At 47.0% G+C, this 16212-nt stretch overlaps 6 protein-coding genes and 1 non-coding gene; 4 read left to right on the top strand and 3 right to left on the bottom strand.

Annotated features, from left to right (window-relative positions):
* The first annotated feature begins 43 nt into the window (after nt 1-43).
* Nucleotides 44-3344, top strand: CNAG_03517 (NADH dehydrogenase). XM_012195920.1 has 13 exons: nt 44-813; nt 862-1135; nt 1186-1305; nt 1355-1500; nt 1557-1699; nt 1752-1870; nt 1919-2126; nt 2175-2252; nt 2304-2412; nt 2469-2638; nt 2692-2757; nt 2811-2904; nt 2958-3344. Exons 1-13 carry the CDS (start codon nt 277-279, stop codon nt 2961-2963), a joined length of 2070 nt encoding a protein of 689 aa, XP_012051310.1. The 5' UTR covers nt 44-276; the 3' UTR covers nt 2964-3344.
* A 467-nt stretch (nt 3345-3811) lies between these two features.
* Nucleotides 3812-4287, top strand: CNAG_07743 (hypothetical protein; the record flags this gene model as incomplete). The annotated part of the gene is made up of 3 exons (XM_012196002.1): nt 3812-3874; nt 3990-4067; nt 4108-4287. The coding sequence occupies 3 exons, from the start codon at nt 3812-3814 to the stop codon at nt 4285-4287; spliced, it is 321 nt and encodes a 106-aa protein (XP_012051392.1).
* Nucleotides 4288-7727: 3440 nt separating this feature from the next.
* Nucleotides 7728-8215, top strand: CNAG_07742 (hypothetical protein; the record flags this gene model as incomplete). Its single annotated transcript, XM_012196001.1, has 3 exons — nt 7728-7750; nt 7841-7975; nt 8092-8215. The coding sequence occupies 3 exons, from the start codon at nt 7728-7730 to the stop codon at nt 8213-8215; spliced, it is 282 nt and encodes a 93-aa protein (XP_012051391.1).
* On the bottom strand, nt 8179-8728 carry CNAG_12791. The gene has a single exon (XR_001046029.1). It is a non-coding gene; the product is annotated as a hypothetical RNA (non-coding RNA).
* On the top strand, nt 8280-11767 carry CNAG_03516 (hypothetical protein). XM_012195919.1 has 4 exons: nt 8280-8792; nt 8861-9111; nt 9267-10494; nt 10550-11767. The coding sequence occupies exons 3-4, from the start codon at nt 9383-9385 to the stop codon at nt 11595-11597; spliced, it is 2160 nt and encodes a 719-aa protein (XP_012051309.1). The 5' UTR covers nt 8280-8792; nt 8861-9111; nt 9267-9382; the 3' UTR covers nt 11598-11767.
* On the bottom strand, nt 11699-14667 carry CNAG_07741 (cytoplasmic protein). XM_012195592.1 has 13 exons: nt 14392-14667; nt 14291-14318; nt 13937-14234; nt 13323-13876; nt 13037-13257; nt 12934-12977; nt 12815-12881; nt 12738-12760; nt 12497-12668; nt 12416-12436; nt 12305-12348; nt 12113-12237; nt 11699-12058 (listed from the first exon to the last, which is right to left on the bottom strand). Exons 1-13 carry the CDS (start codon nt 14583-14585, stop codon nt 11813-11815), a joined length of 2037 nt encoding a protein of 678 aa, XP_012050982.1. The 5' UTR covers nt 14586-14667; the 3' UTR covers nt 11699-11812.
* Nucleotides 14668-14727: 60 nt separating this feature from the next.
* Nucleotides 14728-16174, bottom strand: CNAG_07740 (hypothetical protein). XM_012196000.1 has 6 exons: nt 16027-16174; nt 15868-15938; nt 15662-15777; nt 15506-15584; nt 15076-15435; nt 14728-14985 (listed from the first exon to the last, which is right to left on the bottom strand). Exons 1-6 carry the CDS (start codon nt 16108-16110, stop codon nt 14904-14906), a joined length of 792 nt encoding a protein of 263 aa, XP_012051390.1. The 5' UTR covers nt 16111-16174; the 3' UTR covers nt 14728-14903.
* Nucleotides 16175-16212: the final 38 nt, after the last annotated feature.

Raw genomic sequence — 16212 nt, 5'->3', positions numbered from 1 at the left:
AGGGCCTTGCGTGCGTGGGCTTCTCAGTCGTCGGCCTTCCGCTCGGTTTTCCAGGCGATAATTAAGAACATGGATCGATTGTCACGTGACTCAAGCCAATGACGTCGGCGAAGCATTGGAGGACTCGCTCTGCTGTTTTGTCCTTTTTCGATTATTGCCCATCTCCTGACGGATCGCATGCTCCACTTCATCAATTCCCATCTCGACCCATTCTTCACGCAGTAGCCCCACTCTCCCCCTCAAACAGCATCCAGGCGAACGTCCATCCTTACCATCATGTTCCGCCTCAGACCAGTCCCAGGCTCAGTTCCACATCGACTCTCAGCCCTTCGGCCGATACGACCTTTGCCCCCCTCAACTTTTCGGTCCCTCTCGAGCAATGCCGGTGGCAAGATAGTAAGGCCGACCAGCTCATCTCTCTCCCAAAATTTCTTTGCTGGGCATCATAGACCATCGTCGAAGCCTCATCCCCAGCTCAGGCACATCCGTACTCGCACCACATTCCGTATTCCCTCCATTCCTTCAGAGGAGTTTGCTGGCAAACATCCTTACATATCTGTCAGCATCAGGCTCGTTTTGTCTTCCATTCTTGGCCTCGCTTTCCTCACTGGCGCAATTTTGGTTCATGATGCGTTTACCTACTCTGAAAGGCATGTCGATCGTGTGCCCTGTAACCCCCTGAGTCTCAAACCTCGAGTCGGTGGTAAGAAGAATCTGCCGATCATCGAGGTGAATTTGGATGATGAGGAAGATGAGACGAAAAGGGCTATGAGAGGGAAGCCTAGGCTGGTTGTCGTCGGCGGAGGCTGGGGTGTAAGCCATTTTACATTCATGGAGAAGGTATAGCTAATGCTAGGGCAGGCTGTCTCTCTCATCCAATCTCTCCCGGCACATGCCTATAACGTAACGCTTATTTCTCCTCAGACATACTTTGCCTTCACTCCTCTCTTGCCTTCGGCGTGTGTCGGTACTATTGAACCCCGTTCATTAGTGGAACCACTTAGGAAACTTATTGCACGAGTCAGAGGTCATTACTTGATGGGAGCTGCTGTCGATCTCGACATGACCGAGAGGCTTGTGGAGGTTGAAGTTCCCAAGGAAGACGGAGAGGGGACAATGAGGTGCTATGTTCCTTGTGAGTAATATCTTATTGCCTATGAAGGACCAGGCTGACCTATTTCCAAGACGATAAGTTGGTCATCGCAGTCGGCTCCACAACAAATAACCACGGCGTCAAGGGTTTGGAACACTGCTACCAACTCAAGACAGTCCCAGATGCTCAAGCTATCCGCCGAAAGGTTATGGGTAGGCCTATATAATTATTTTTCACGTATACATTCTGACTGTGGTACAGGCAACCTCGAGCTCGCATCCTTGCCCACAACCACACCTGACGAGAGGAAGAAGTTGTTGTCATTCGTCGTTTGCGGTGGCGGCCCTACCGGTGTTGAATTTGCGGCTGAGCTGGCTGATATGATGGCTGAGGATGTCCTCAAATATGTGAGTTTCCAAGATTCCGTGCATCCAGCCATCTGTTAATTTTCTGGCGTCACTAGTATCCCAAGATCTTGTCCAGTGAAGTTGAGGTGACTGTGGTCCAAAGTCGTGACCACATTCTTAACACCTACTCTGAAAAGATTTCTCAATATGCGGAGAAGAGGTTTGCTAGGAATGATGTCAAGGTCATCATCAATGCTCGGTAGGTGCTGCTTATATTTCCCAGCTGAATGCTCGCTAAATTTTATCTCCAGAGTTCAAGAAGTTAAAGACGATCGAGTGATTCTTTCAATAAAAAACCCGAACAACAAGGATGCCAAACCCGAGATCAAGGAACTTGAGGCTGGCTTCGTTCTCTGGAGTACCGGTATAGGTAAGTTATTGAGTATAGAAGTGCAGCGGGACTAACAAGTTATGATAGCCATGCAGCCGTTCACTAAACGTCTTGTTGAGCTTCTCCCCAATCAGTACCACTCCAAAGCTATTGAGGTCGATGGTTTCCTCCGTGTGCAGGGCGCCCCTCAAGGCTCTGTCTATGCTCTCGGTGACTCCGCTACTGTTCAGACAAATCTTATGAATGACTTGTACAATCTTTGGGATAAATTCGACATCAACAAGGACGGTAACATGTGCGTTAATTTACATGTGTCCTCAGAATCTCGCTGATAAGGGCTTAGTGATTACGGAGAGTGGCAAGAGATGGTCAAGTATATCAAGAAGAAGCACCCTCTTGCTCACCGATCTCTTACCAAAATGTGAGTAAACTGAATGTGTATGGGCGACGAAACTGATTCAGATATCTATAGGCGTGCTGTGTTTGAGGAATTCGACAGGGACCATGACGAAAAACTCACTTTGAACGAAGTTGCGGAGTTGTTCGCGAAGCTGTCGAAGAAAGTCACTAGTTATCCTGCCGTGAGTGTCTTTCATGGCCTATCCATAGTCGCTCGGTCGCTAATTATGTGTTGTAGACCGCCCAGGTTGCGAGTCAACAAGGGAAGTATCTGGGTGCGAAGTTTGGCAAGCTCGCCAGACAGCATGACACCCTCAGCAAGAACGGTATTTTCGACCTCGATGACGAGTCTTACTACCATCCCTTCGAGTACCGACACCTCGGTAGCTTGGCTTACATCGGAAATTCGTACGTATAAGTAGTGTTTTGGGAAGAAAATCAACTGACAAGCGCATCCGCAGTGCCGTCTTTGATTATGAAGGTTGGTCCTTGGCTGGCGGCTTACTCGCCATGTACGCTTGGCGATCGTAAGTGAAAGAATATCCCCGTCATTAAATTTTTGCTAATCCAACTGCTTTAGTATTTACTGGTCTGAGCAAACTTCCATGAGGACTAGATTGCTTCTGATGCTGGACTGGGTCAAGCGTGGTATCTTTGGACGTGATTTGTCCAAAGTGAGTCGTCTCCATCATCTAGCCGAGGGTTCATAGGCTGACTATACTTATAGTTTTAATTAATGTCTGTGATGTCGAGTGAAGAATCGTAGCGTTGATCATAGATACAGGTCGTCAGGAATGCATGGCCGGTTATTGTATTCCGGTTTCCTCTCTACTGACGAAGGCATCTAGGTGTTTACCCCTCCATCTTCGATTGATTACTATTGCCTTTACACACTATATACTTGAGGGAGATAGGGAAGGACGATTGTTACTTACCCCATGTACAGCCGTCTTCCTGAGATCCATAGCCTTCAAATCTGGATATTGGGCAGATCCGGAGCCCCTTGAATACATCTAAATTGACTGCCGCCGTCGGCAACCGTTCCATGATAGTGAATCGTTTGCTTAACCGTATAATTTGCATATCATGCCATAATGCATACGCATTATGGCAGCTTATCTACTCTCCTTCACCGCTCCCAAGCGTTCATTCACACGCGTTCAGCAATTTAAAGTTGAGGACAGAAAAACGCAGGATTGGCTGATCGAAGATTCGGGTCAATCCGAATTAATTAGGAGCCTGGGGCTGACTTCTGGGACTTCTGAATCTCAAAATTCAGGTTTTAGACGGCCACGAAGACAGCCGGAAGCCTTATTGTCAGTAGGCGCACAACATGATGTCCGATCCGCGGAAGCCGTGTCGCACTTTCTTAAAATAAATAACGTTCTGACGCGTTACTGTTCCTTTGCTGTCAATCGATGAAACAGCCACCGACCCACTAATGTATATCCACTACACATCTAAACACTTCAAAACTGAGATCCGACAGCGACCATTAATAGCAAATGCCGATCCTTGTCGCCCCGATTTAACCTTCTTGAAAATGGCTGAATTGAGATCTGGAAACCCCCAAATCGCTGCATGGTCATCGTCCCAGATCTCAGAAAGACGACTGTAATGGTACTGCTGAGTACGGTCCTCGTAGTAAGCCGCGCATCGCGGGTGTGGAAATATTATCCTTTCAGGGGCTTTACAGGCATTCAGTTTGCTTTTCTAATTTGTCATTCTGAGCAGACGACTAGCGTCTGACCTGGCCCAGTTATGCACAATCCAGACATCGCGAATTTCTTACGAGCTTCCTGGTGATCGGTGTGGGCGCTGCGGTAACAAGAGGCTGGTAAGTTAACCTATCTGCATTTGAAGCTGATCCTGGATAGAACTGTCTGGAGGAAGAGCATTTGCTCCCCGAACAACTTGTTCTAAGCGGCTCCTCTGCTCCCTCACCTGCTTCCCGGTCGCGGCAAGGCGCTACGGACTCCATTTGCATCGAATTATCCTCCCCATTACGCGCCCCTCTAAAGGGTTGCCATCACCCATGCCAGCTTCCGATGAAATAAGGAAAGGGTAATCATCCACTCTCGTGCTGCCCCTCATATAAGAGTGTGTGCGGCTGCGACCCATCCGAGGCCAGGAGAAAAGCAACGAACGAGTCAATCGACGTATTGACCCTTTACGTTATCCGAAATGAGTTCTGGTCCTTTTGACCATGCGGGTCCTTGCTCAATGTCGGTTGATATTGTCCCATAGCCCTGGATCGGACACGTAGAAGACAGGGAAAACAAGGCCATCAGGACATACATTAAAAATCAGAAAATATCCCGTTTCCAAGGCGGAGCGCCGACTACCGCTAAAATGACTGAACGGGTAGGTCTCGCCTTTGATAGACATCTTGAAAGGCTCAAAGGAGTGTGGGAGCAAAAATCGGGTCTGGAACCAGACCCCTATTGTGATCGTTGAGTAAGTCAGGCATTCCATATTTCATGTACATTTCCGTCGCGCTAACGCAATATACAGCATGGATTTCGATGATTTAAAGAAGGATAATATCCAACTCAATAATAGGTCCATTTACTGGCGGACGGTGCCTTGGTTCGGACTCTACAGTTTTGGGAATGTCGCTGTGTTTCGGAACCATAGGTATCTTTCTCCAGAGTCACCATTCAATATCGACAAATTGACCGAAAAAAATCCTCGAAATATGTTTCATGGTCTTTAAGGAGTTAAGTTGTTCTAGCAAGATGTATCCCGATTTCGAAATCCATCCGTCAACAGCCACCCTCATCTTCGATCTACAACAGTGGAATGATATTGACGATGATTCTTTCAAGAATGAGGGGCAAAATGATGATGATGAGGATGGCAGCGGAACGATATCGACTATCGGGGTCGAAGGACCGCCAAGAGCAAGAGACGAAAATCTTATGATCTGGAGAAGGAAGAACAACAGTCCGACGATCAGTTGAATGCTCAGTGTCACGCCGCTATTATGGCTACTCGACCTCCATTTAACGTCTTAAATCAATCTCACATCAATTAATGGATTTTAGCGCCACCCTAACCTACATTCTTATATCATTTCCAAATCAGCAAGGACCCATCTAGATAAGTTATTACTCACTCTCTGGCCTCGATGTTCTTAAACACTAAACCGGCTGTATGGTTCTGCAACTAGAAGACATGTGGGCAAGCCCCAAATCCTAAATATCTTTGAGGAGATATCGGAGGCAACCTGGCATCGCACGGAGATTGTCACGAGCCTGCACTAAGTAGAAGAAATAAGAGATCATAGCAGGGAGTTCCGTAATAAAGGAAAGCAAGATTGTTTCAGATAAGAAGGTCCAGTTAGATCTCCAGCTGGACTTCAAGGGATATAACTAGATTTCCGTAGAAGTATATAAAGGAGAGCTCTGTCCTCGATCTTGATCTTCTTCCCCTCGAAGATCAATATTCCATAAGTTACTTGGCGAGAGATCCTCGAGCTCCCGGTGCTCGCTCTCGTCTTACCATGCACCACCTTAGACATAAACTTACTCCACTAGTATATAAGCTTGCCTGATCTTCCCAAGCGAATATACCTCCGGCCTATGCCATACGCCAACAAACAAGTGTCAAGAGGTATATCATACATATATCTCATTGCTTAGTTAAACTACGGCTTTCCATCTCGTCTCCAAGGCCGGACCTTGTTGGGGACGAGTCGTAACAGAGATGCAATATAATGGGCTCGATGGCCCAATGGCGTAAAGGTCGATTAGGACCTAGTGAGCACTTCAGGATTGACTAATTACATAGAGGAACAGTTCCAATAAGAGCTAAGCTGGATAAATCTGAGTACTCGCCCAAACTCCTAGAGCAATAGTCCTTCCTGAGCAATTCATTAACCATTTCGAAGTTTGATATGCTTATATCGCTAATCCCAGCTTCCAGTGGTACTTAGGCGTTCAGACATGACGATTAGCCTGGAAAGATCCTCTCATCGATAGAGATGTATAGATGACCACAGGCAGGACTGTAAACTTTTCTACATTCAGACATCGAGGGAACCGTCGACTAATAGCTGACTAGATGTTCAATCAAGCCTTAAAGTGAATTAAAAAAAAAAAGTACTGGTGAGCATCATGTATGGAACAACGATGGAGTTTGGTCTTTGGAAATTCACTTGCTTAATGGCTTGGTGAAGGTCGATGATTGGCAAGAGCACCTGGTCGTGATGTTCATAATATGATCGCGACCCAATGTTAGACATGCTGCGCTTAGTTATCTTAACAGCAGGATGATCCCGTTGAGAACATTTACATTTGTCGAAAAAGAGTGTTATCAGATTGCTGCGACCGTGAAGATTGATAAGGTTGATAAGACTGATAAAATGTAAATCATTGTTCATTCATTGGCTGACAGTGGGCGACGCATGTTTGTAGTTTATCGTCGAATGGAAGTCCAAAACCCCATCGCTGGGCGCCGTAGGATGCGAAGCGATCTTCACTGTACGAGTATTGCACAGATGCTGCATAATTTTTTAGTCAACATACACAACTCAAAATGGGTTCTTGAAGTTTCCTAGCGGTATAGTGGCGGACGGCAACGACCGTCTCATGCGATTCGTAGAAGTAAGCGGACGTTCGGCATAATAACTTAGCGTCTTCACTTCCCACTTGCATCGTCGGGAAATGTATTTGCGGACGAGTGCCATTGGCGGAAGTTCAACTACCGGGAAAGGAAAAGCATATTGAATTATCCATACAAGGCCGCCAGTAAGGAGAAAGTGGCAGAGATGAAGTCCGAAATTGGTAGAGAAATAACAAAGAATAGCAAGACGAGGAATAATAGGTATAACATCTCGTATATTGTCAGTATAGCCTATTGCAGTGCAGTGCCCTATGAGATCATTTCTTTCTTATGGATCCAGACAGCATGGGCACGGGAAGGAAATTTGAAAATTATGAACAATCGAGGAACGGTGAAAAGAAAAAAAAAAGAGATAAGATGTAAAGCAGCATGCAGCTACATAATAGCGCCACCCGGATCGACAATTGGGACCTTGATGGGACCTTTTCGGTTGACGACGGTCGAAGACAATAATAGCTTCCAGTTGGCGGTAAATGATGCCGACTCGGCTATGTCAATTGATGTGCATCTCAATGGCCGGCAAGAAGAAGGCTGTGCAGTGGTGAATCCTTCAAGGGATCTCTCTACAAGATCAGAAGAGCGATCATCGGAGACTAATAAACGCTGTAGTTGATCGCTGATCTTTAGCATATTATAATAGAAGATGGCAATTATTGCCTATAGTTAATAGTCAATGAGTTAATTGTGTCCTGCCACGGGGTGAAATTTCTCCTTCTTTGCCGACAGATGATGTGCAAGGCGGTTTATACGGAGCGGACGTTCTTTTATTTACCAGTTGCTGCCAATTGTCCTTGGTACTCTTGGCGTAGAATTGCATGTATCGTATAGCAGGAAGTGTTACCTTGCAAGTCACAAAGCAAGACCACAGACCATGGACAAAGAAGGCGGAGGATGGTGATTCTTTTTGGTTCAGCCGGAGGGGGCGGAATAAATCAGGGAAAGAAAAAGAGCATGCAAGTATAAAAAGTTAGAACTTAAAAGTAGTGGTGGGCAGTGGGTGAGAGGAGAGAGGGCAAGGAGTAATAAGGAGAAAATTAAAGTCGAAAGGGCACAAAGGGCGAACATCTCGCAAGCGCCAAACGACTTGACCCTGGACCTCAATGTCTCTTATTTCAGGTGGTGAATACTTCCTGTGTAACCGATGGGGTCCCATGGAGACGGGCTTCGCGCCTGGACGAGTTTGAATTTTAGGAATGCAAACATTGCGTTCCTGAAATCGGTAGCGCGCGCTTCAGTAGAAAACCGGAAAAGGTCGAGATTTGGGATCAGCAGAGTCAAAAAAAGGCACCCATGTGGGCCGACAACGAGCACGAGGAAGAGAGCTGTCCTACTGCTGCATACCGTCAACAAGCGGAATAGATCCAATCAGATACGGATCGAAATAGTTCGTGAAAAGGCATTCTAGGACTCTGCTGAGCGGCGAGGAACAGCAGAGAAGTGCTTTTGGAAGCATACTGACCGCCTCGTCCGTGCGTACGACTACATATATATCATGTAAACAAATTATCCACACCCGCCCTCCCATGCACACGACTTTCCCGTTCCTTCCAACCAGCTTACTACAGCTCTCAGCCCTTTCAACCAAGATCACAGCTGCCCCACACCTTTCGCTCAACCGTACAGTACTGCATCCTCTTTCTCGACACCGACAACAGCTATAAGAGAAACCGAAGTCGGGAGTTTATCTTTTCAGCACCCTTTCCTTCATCCTTTATATCCTATCTTCCCCAATAATCACACAGCTCAGCGAGCGGCCCATTCACTTACAAACACAACTCTTGAGCGCCGCTAACCCCCGCCCATCGTTAATTTTCCTCAATTGCGGGTGTCGACTACCCTACGCATTGGATCTTATATATATATTTCTTGCGCCATTACTTTATTAGTTGGCGGCTTGTGGAAGCCACTTTTGAAGTTTGAAGGAGACGGAGTTGTCGTAAGCCTCCATTTTCGGATATGACGAGTGACATTAAATCGCCCACCCGGCTGACTTTCCAGGCACAGCGTGACGAACAACATTCACAGTCCCTCAAACGCCATCGTCGTCCAAACATCTTTCTTTGACCGCCTTTATTATCCCTAACAGCCCCCTCCTTATCCTTGTTGCCATTTACAAGCCACACCGAATCTTGTTTTGCGTAGATCGCAACGAGAACCATCCATAGAACATCAAATAAAAAAAGTTCTCCTTTCTCCCGCGTCGATCCGATTTCCGTCAGTTTACAGACCACACCGTCCAGGTAGACGATTAAAACGTAAGTTACTTGACCAATGCTGGGCTCTTACCCTTACCGAGGCATGGGACAACGCTGATATCTTTTTTTCCTCTCTCTCTCGCACTTAACCCTTCTATCATATGTTGTTCTCGCTGGCTCTCTACTGCGTTTTTTTCACAACTTCACGCCCACAGGCCCATTCTCTCATTTTATCGAAGCTAGGCTTCATTCAACTTTCTACTGGTCGCAGGTTCGACTACCGCTAGAGTGCTATCATAGACACTCATTTATCCAACTCTTTTTTGCCAAAATGTCTTTATTTGAAACCGAATTCTCTCTTTTCGACCCAAGCACTCAGTTCGACGAATCCAATTTCCTCTCATTCTCCTCTCTTATCGAGCTTTGTCCTCCTGCTCTCGACTCCAATGAGCTCAACACAAAGGGGACTGACAGCAATCCCTCGTCCAGCACCTCCTCACCATCCCTTTCAGAACCTTCCGATGTGCTCAATGACGATTTTCAGCCTCCAACGCCAAAATGCGGAGAGGTTGGAATCTTCCACACCCCACCCAAGAGTACCAATGGCTATGAGGAGTGTGATTCGTTCACTCCAGAGCATACATTATCAAGCTCAATGGATGCTTTCGTCACTCCTATCAAGTCTTTAAAGTCAAGTATAAGCGGCTACGGCCAGTATGGCTACAACCTTCCCACCGATAGCGTCTTCCTCTCGTCTTCTCATTCAAACTTTCCTTGGGATGATGCCTCCTCCAATTTATCAGGTGCCACCTATCAACCGCTCTCTGTAGCACCTAGAGCCATGCGAGTGGCATCTAATCCCACTCTTGACGCCCCTCGTAATCCCCGCTTTGTGAAGCAAGTTGTCTCCATGCCTTCTCTCAAGGAAGAAGCTTTGAACACGGAGAGCGACTGGGACAACTCTAAGAGTTTTGTTACGGATGAGCAGCAGGGACTGAATGTTGGTTTTGTGAGTAGCAGAGCACCAGTCGATGGCTTTGACAACGTGTTTGGTGGTTTCGGTACTGGTGAAAATGGTGTCAACACCGCCGCCAGTACCTCGACTTTCCAATCGCCAGAAAGCCTTGACTTATCCACTCAATCCACTGTTAACACTATGGACATCCGATCTATTCCATCTTCTTCCACTTCGATGCCAATGTCTTCGTGGCAACCTCAGACTTCGACAATGCAGGATCATGTCGGTCTTTTTCCTGTGATCGAGACTCCTCAGCCAAACATCCATGTGGCTGGACCCATAGGTGATTTTACTATTAATCCAAAGGAGGTCATGTGCTTTGATGATGGCGAGTCTCTGGTGAGGCCTTCGACTGCTCCAGGATTGCGAGACGAAGAACCAACCGTACTCCTGCGCCCTCCGATATCTGAACCTATGAACAGAAGGTAAGCACGTAATCATATGCAGTTAAGAAGATATGAGCTGATGTATATCTGAAAGTCTCTCTGCTGGTAGCTACAAGACATCAAAGAACGGCCCTCTTCGGGATTTGTTCTCATACGCTCCACAGCAATTGCCGACGGGCACTCCCGGTCTTCGACCTCTCTACACCTGTGAACCGTCGCCTTTATTCACACACACTGATTCATCAAACTATTCTCGTGCTATGCCGGCCACTCCTACGCGTAAACCAAGGCGAACGGGTAACTCCTTGTTCACGCCGACTCAGGTAGTCAGCGGACAGGGTTTGGGCCCCTCAGCTTTCCCTCCTACTCCCGACTCTCCTGGATTCCCCTTTACATCCCCCTCTTCTACGACCGCTCCACCTATGCTTCGAATTGGGAGTAATCCGTTGCCAATGTCTTTTCGCAAGATGTGTTCTCTGACTATGAACTCGGCGTTTCCTTCTCGTCCTTCAACTTTACCTGTATGTGCTGAGGAAGACGAGAATGAAATGGCAACGAAGTCCCGCAAGCGTGTTAGGCGATTGAGCATCACCGAAGCAGGCGATTTCCAAGAATATCAAACCAAGATCCCTAAGGTGAAGGATCAACCACTCTTCTCGTCCCTCCCCCAAATAATCCCCGGTGTCGCCTCAGTCCCAGCGGTCTCCGGTCCCGCCATCCCTACAACTTCATCTGTTAACATCCATCCTCCTCCTATGTATTACCCTGTCTCCAACGGTATGCCCTCTACGCCTCACCGTGTACACCCTCCTCCTTATCCCGGTACAGATTTGCGATCTATCGCTCGTCTTCCCTCACCTTCCAAACGGAAAACTTCTTCTACATCACCTATTACTCCCAAAGCTACACCACTTGCCAAGGGCGAGAGATCGCCCTCAAGTAAGCTCAAAACTCCTTCCCCCCCCCAGAGAATGTCATCGTTTGGCGGAATGACTTTCGTCAACTTTACCAGCGACGACGCAGATGTCTTGTTGTCGGGGGTTGCCCGCAGTGGGACGTCTGGGAAAAAGAAGAGAGATAGAGAGGATTCTGGAGACGAGCATCTGTCCAAGAGACCCAGGAGCAGAAGTGACGATGAGTAAGCACGCTACAAGCTGGATCAGTTCAATGTCATGTTTTATCCCATACTTGATGGATACACTCTTGTTATTACGTTTTTTCTCATAGTAATATCTAGTAGTCTATTTCATGATCATGATCAAGTGGAAATTTGATTCAGTATGCATAGGACACATTTTATTCATGACCCAAAAAAATAAATTGTTTCGTACACGAGCTTCATTGTATCCATATTAACCTACACTCCATCCCAAGGCCAAATCTTGTGGGGTTTGCAAGCCTTTTTTAACCATTCCTTTGCTTCTGCATCCTCATCACCTTGCAAAAGTGGCTCCAAAGCTTCTTGAACTGTTTTATTGTGTTCATTCAGCCAGCGCATCTCGTACTTTGCCATAAGCGACCAATCAACGAGCGAGGTCTGGATTGGCACCTGAGTGACTCGTTCCCATTCAAGGAATTGGGATGCTTCCGCGTCCTCTGGAGTCTATACCACCTGATAAGCCACCTACACTAATGAGACAAGAATTGATGAGTTTACCTCTACTTGTCTGCATAACAAGACAGATTCAATTCGGATACCCCACTCTCCTTCTTTGTAATATCCAGGCTCGATAGTGGTAATATGGCCCGGTTTAAAAGCGACATTGTGCGAGTACATCGGGCCTGGGGTTAGATTATCAGCTCCAAAACGAACCGTCTGACGTTCAATAGTGACCAAAGAGGCACTCACTTTCATGTACACCGAGATACGAACCTATCCCATGACCTACTCCACTGTAATTGTTTCTTAGCAATTTGTTTCAAGATGATAAAAAAGGAGACTCCATATATCCATACTTACTGCCCAAAATCTAGTCCATCGCTAATCAGAATGAACACTTCAGCATTACCCCCTTTATAGCACTCCAAAACCCAGACTCACTCATAAAGCGCTTTCCTCGCAAGCATGCCCAACCTATCCCCCGGCATGCCTCTAGGGAACTTAGCCATACTGACCGCGATATGTCCTTGAAGCACCCGGGTATATGCGCGTTTGAGCTCTGGGGAAGGGGAAGAGCCAAAGTAAAAGGTGCGAGTGGTATCAATCGTTGCGTCTATACGAGATGTGTCAGATTAAGATCTAATCATGGCTCGTGGATATATGGATGTAGGAGCAGACTGACCCTGATATTGTGCCCCAGAGTCGCTGTTGATTCGACTCAGTGAATATCCGGCCCAACGGATAGGTAGATAGACTCACATCAGATAAGTAGTATCCGGGTCAATCAACCTGTCCTTTCCTCGCTGAGGAGCATAATGCGGCAAAGCTAGTCATCAACAGTCAGCAAAGTCCACATCTTATGCAAAACGAAAGTTTACCAGAGTTGGGCCCAGAAGCAGAGATGTCCTCGTAAGCAAGGCCTCTTAATATCTCAATAAGCCCAGATTTATCGACCCTGTTTAGTTGCTATAAAGAACTCACGCAAAGTAATCTTCCTTTCTTCTTTCTCTTGTCAACCCTTGGGCGGCGGCCCATTCTCCAACCTTTCTCCCATCCTTGAGCAACATCTTCTCCAGCCATGCCAACCATCTGACCATGGCCCGTCCGTCCCTGAGATACGCATTACGGAAGTTTTGCTGTTCAACAGGGTTTTTAACTGCTTTAAGAACGTCGATTGGGCAAGCGATGGTGGTTATTTTGGACTTGATAAAATGAAGATGGTGGTTAGCTTCGGTCTGGTGTTGAAGAAAAGGTACAAGCAGCTTACAGGTGAACATGCCTCGGCGAGCGCCCAGCTGCACTCTGCAGGGCTAAATACTCTTACGTTCCTCCCCTCTGCATTCTCACCTACGAATGCCTTCACAAATTTCCCTACCTCCTCAACTCCATAGTCTCTCACCTCAACATCTTCCTCTTTCCATCTCTCATTTAGATCATTCTCAATTTTACGCTTATCCACAAACACAGCACACTGGGACGGTGTGAGGACGAGATAGGCATAGGCTACCGGGCAGAAGGGTATATCCGATGGACAACGATAGTTGAGCAGCCAGGCGATAGCAGGTAATGTAGGCAGAATATACACCCATTCCTCTACTTTGCTCTTCCTATTTCCGCCTACAGCCTTGGAAATGGCCTCTCGAGCACGAGAGAGTTTGGAAGGTGTATGTTCCCCTGATAAAGCGAGAGGGTAGGGGCTGATAGGGCCAAGGGAACGGGCGGGGACATTGCGGATTTTGTCGATGAGGTCGGTTGACAATGGAACGAGGGTGGTGGAAGAGTCAATTGATGACAGGTGTGATCGGATCGAACGAACAAGCTCTACGTTACCAGGAAGTGAGCATTGATCAGAATCCATCGAGGAAAAAAAAAAAAAAGTACCCAGAGATATAAGTTTCGGGTCGATCCCAACTCTTGACCCTTCATCCAGCTCGTTCACAACCCAGCTTACCCAGCCACTTTGTGCATCCGCCCTCCCACTTCCATCCCCACTACTTGACCCGACTCGGACCACTTTCCACCCTTTGGGCACTTGTTGCTCTGCTTGTATCCAGTATCGCGAGTCGACGAACAAGAGCGCTGATTGAGATGTTGAGGAGGGGATGAGAGCGGTACCTGCTGAACCTGTGAAGCCTGATATGTACTGACGGCGCTTCTCTGAATCTCCTACTTCTTCAGACTAGGTGATCGATTCGTTAATAACGATTCATATAGAGATGGACGGAGTTGACTGACTTGGTGTTCATCTTCACTCGGTACTATGCTATTGTGTAGGCAAGCCATTAGTATCCTCCTTTAGATATCGTTCCATATCGCACAAGAAGGCTTATACATACTACCAATCGACCTTTGCATCCTGAATTTCTTCTTTGAGTGCTTTCAAGCGCTGTTCGAGCTCTTCGTTCTCATCAAGAGTGTCACAGGTCGGGACTTCAAGACTGATCGACTTCTCGAGGATATCGAGTTTTGACAAGGAGTCTTCAAGGCGGATAGGACCGGAGGTTCTGCTGGACGGGAGAAAACAGGCCATAGCTGTGCAGTGTGCAAGATGTAAAATGTTGAAGATTGATTCGTTACAGCGTGTGAGCAGCGAGAACGAAATCCGATGAACACTGGAACAAGCGTAACTGATGACGCGCAAGACATCGTCCAGCCTTAATTACCAAGTCTTCCAAAAATAAACCTATAAACAACTCATGCATGCTACAGTCTATCCAATCTAACCGCGTATGCAGATACAGTATCAACTATGGTATCTTTTTTCCCCTTGACAATTTTTTTTCCCCAATAAGCAGGCTGATTTTTGGCTTGAATGACACGACCGCTTGTTACGCATAACACGTCTTGTCTATTTGCCCTCCTCCTCCTTGAGAACCTCGTCCACAGACTTGCCGCCAACGACTTCCTGAACCTTTTCAAGGACCTTGGTACTGTGATTCGAAAGTGTCAGAAACAGCTCTAGCGTTTTCTTTTCTTTTTTTTAAAGAAAAAAAGAAAGGGGATGCGGGATGCACACGTACAAGTCGACGAAAGGCACATGTCGGATACCTTGCTTCTCGCAATAGGTTTGCAAATCAGAGTGACCGTTCACCATAGTCTTGGCGAACAACAAGTCGGCGTGCTTGGCGGCAGACAAGTCGGAGACACCGTCACCGCAAAAGAATAATGTGGGCTTGTGAGGCAAATCTCTGTAAGGCAAGATGGCCTGGGATTTGTCGTGGCCGAAACCACTGGTTGGGTGCCTGAAGACAATTTCCCAGGTGTTGCCCTTGCCTTCGGGGTCGGTGAATTTGACATCGTTGGCGATGATGTCGATCTCTTCGGCGTCAGGGCCTGGAAGGAGGGTAGAGAGGACGCCTCGAATGTTGGGGGTCATACCGCTGGTTTTTTTTGCAAGGTTAGTTGTGTGTGTATACATAAACGTTTCGGTGTTGGGTGGGGCGCGCTTACCTAGAGACAATAACGACGGGAACACCATTTTGCTTGCACCAAATGTAGAACTTTTCAAATCCAGGATCAAGCTTGATGTCTAGATTCCCATCAGTTCATTAATCTTTTTACAAAGTGAAACACATCCAAAAAAAAACAACAACAACAAAAACTCACTCTTCATAAGCTCTTCCTTGCACTCCTCGAAAGGCACCTTGATAGACTCGAGCATCTGTCTGAAAGAGTCTCGGAAAGAAATCCGGCCATCGAGAACTTCAAGGTTGAGCGCTCGTCTGTTTTTCGGTTTCGTTCGATAATCAGCATTCCCCCCTGCAGACCTCCCAAACGTGGAAGGAAAAAAAAGGAAAAATCAAAAGACTAACCGCTTCTCGAACCCGAAACCAAGCTTGTCGGTCAAAAAATCGTTACTGTCCTTGTCGGTGATAGTTCCATCCTTAACCGCATCCAAACATCAGTTATAAATTCACATATTAACCTCTGAAAAAGAAACGTGGCCGGCCAGGACAGGGAAGCAGACATACCCAGTCGGAAAGGACGACGAACTTGGCGTCCTTCTTGATAGGAGGGTATGGCAAGACGGATTCGGGAGCGGCTGCAGGGGACATTGTGAGGGCCTCTTTTTTTCTTGTTTTATACCAGAAGCTTAGGATGTGGATGTGTAAATGGAAAGGGGATCGATATCGAATGACTCGTTACGTATATCATGG

The sequence above is a fragment of the Cryptococcus neoformans genome, chromosome 8, assembly GCF_000149245.1.
Source record: "Cryptococcus neoformans var. grubii H99 chromosome 8, complete sequence".
NCBI classification, from domain to species: domain Eukaryota; kingdom Fungi; phylum Basidiomycota; class Tremellomycetes; order Tremellales; family Cryptococcaceae; genus Cryptococcus; species Cryptococcus neoformans.
This window is presented reverse-complemented; position numbering and strand designations above follow the sequence as displayed.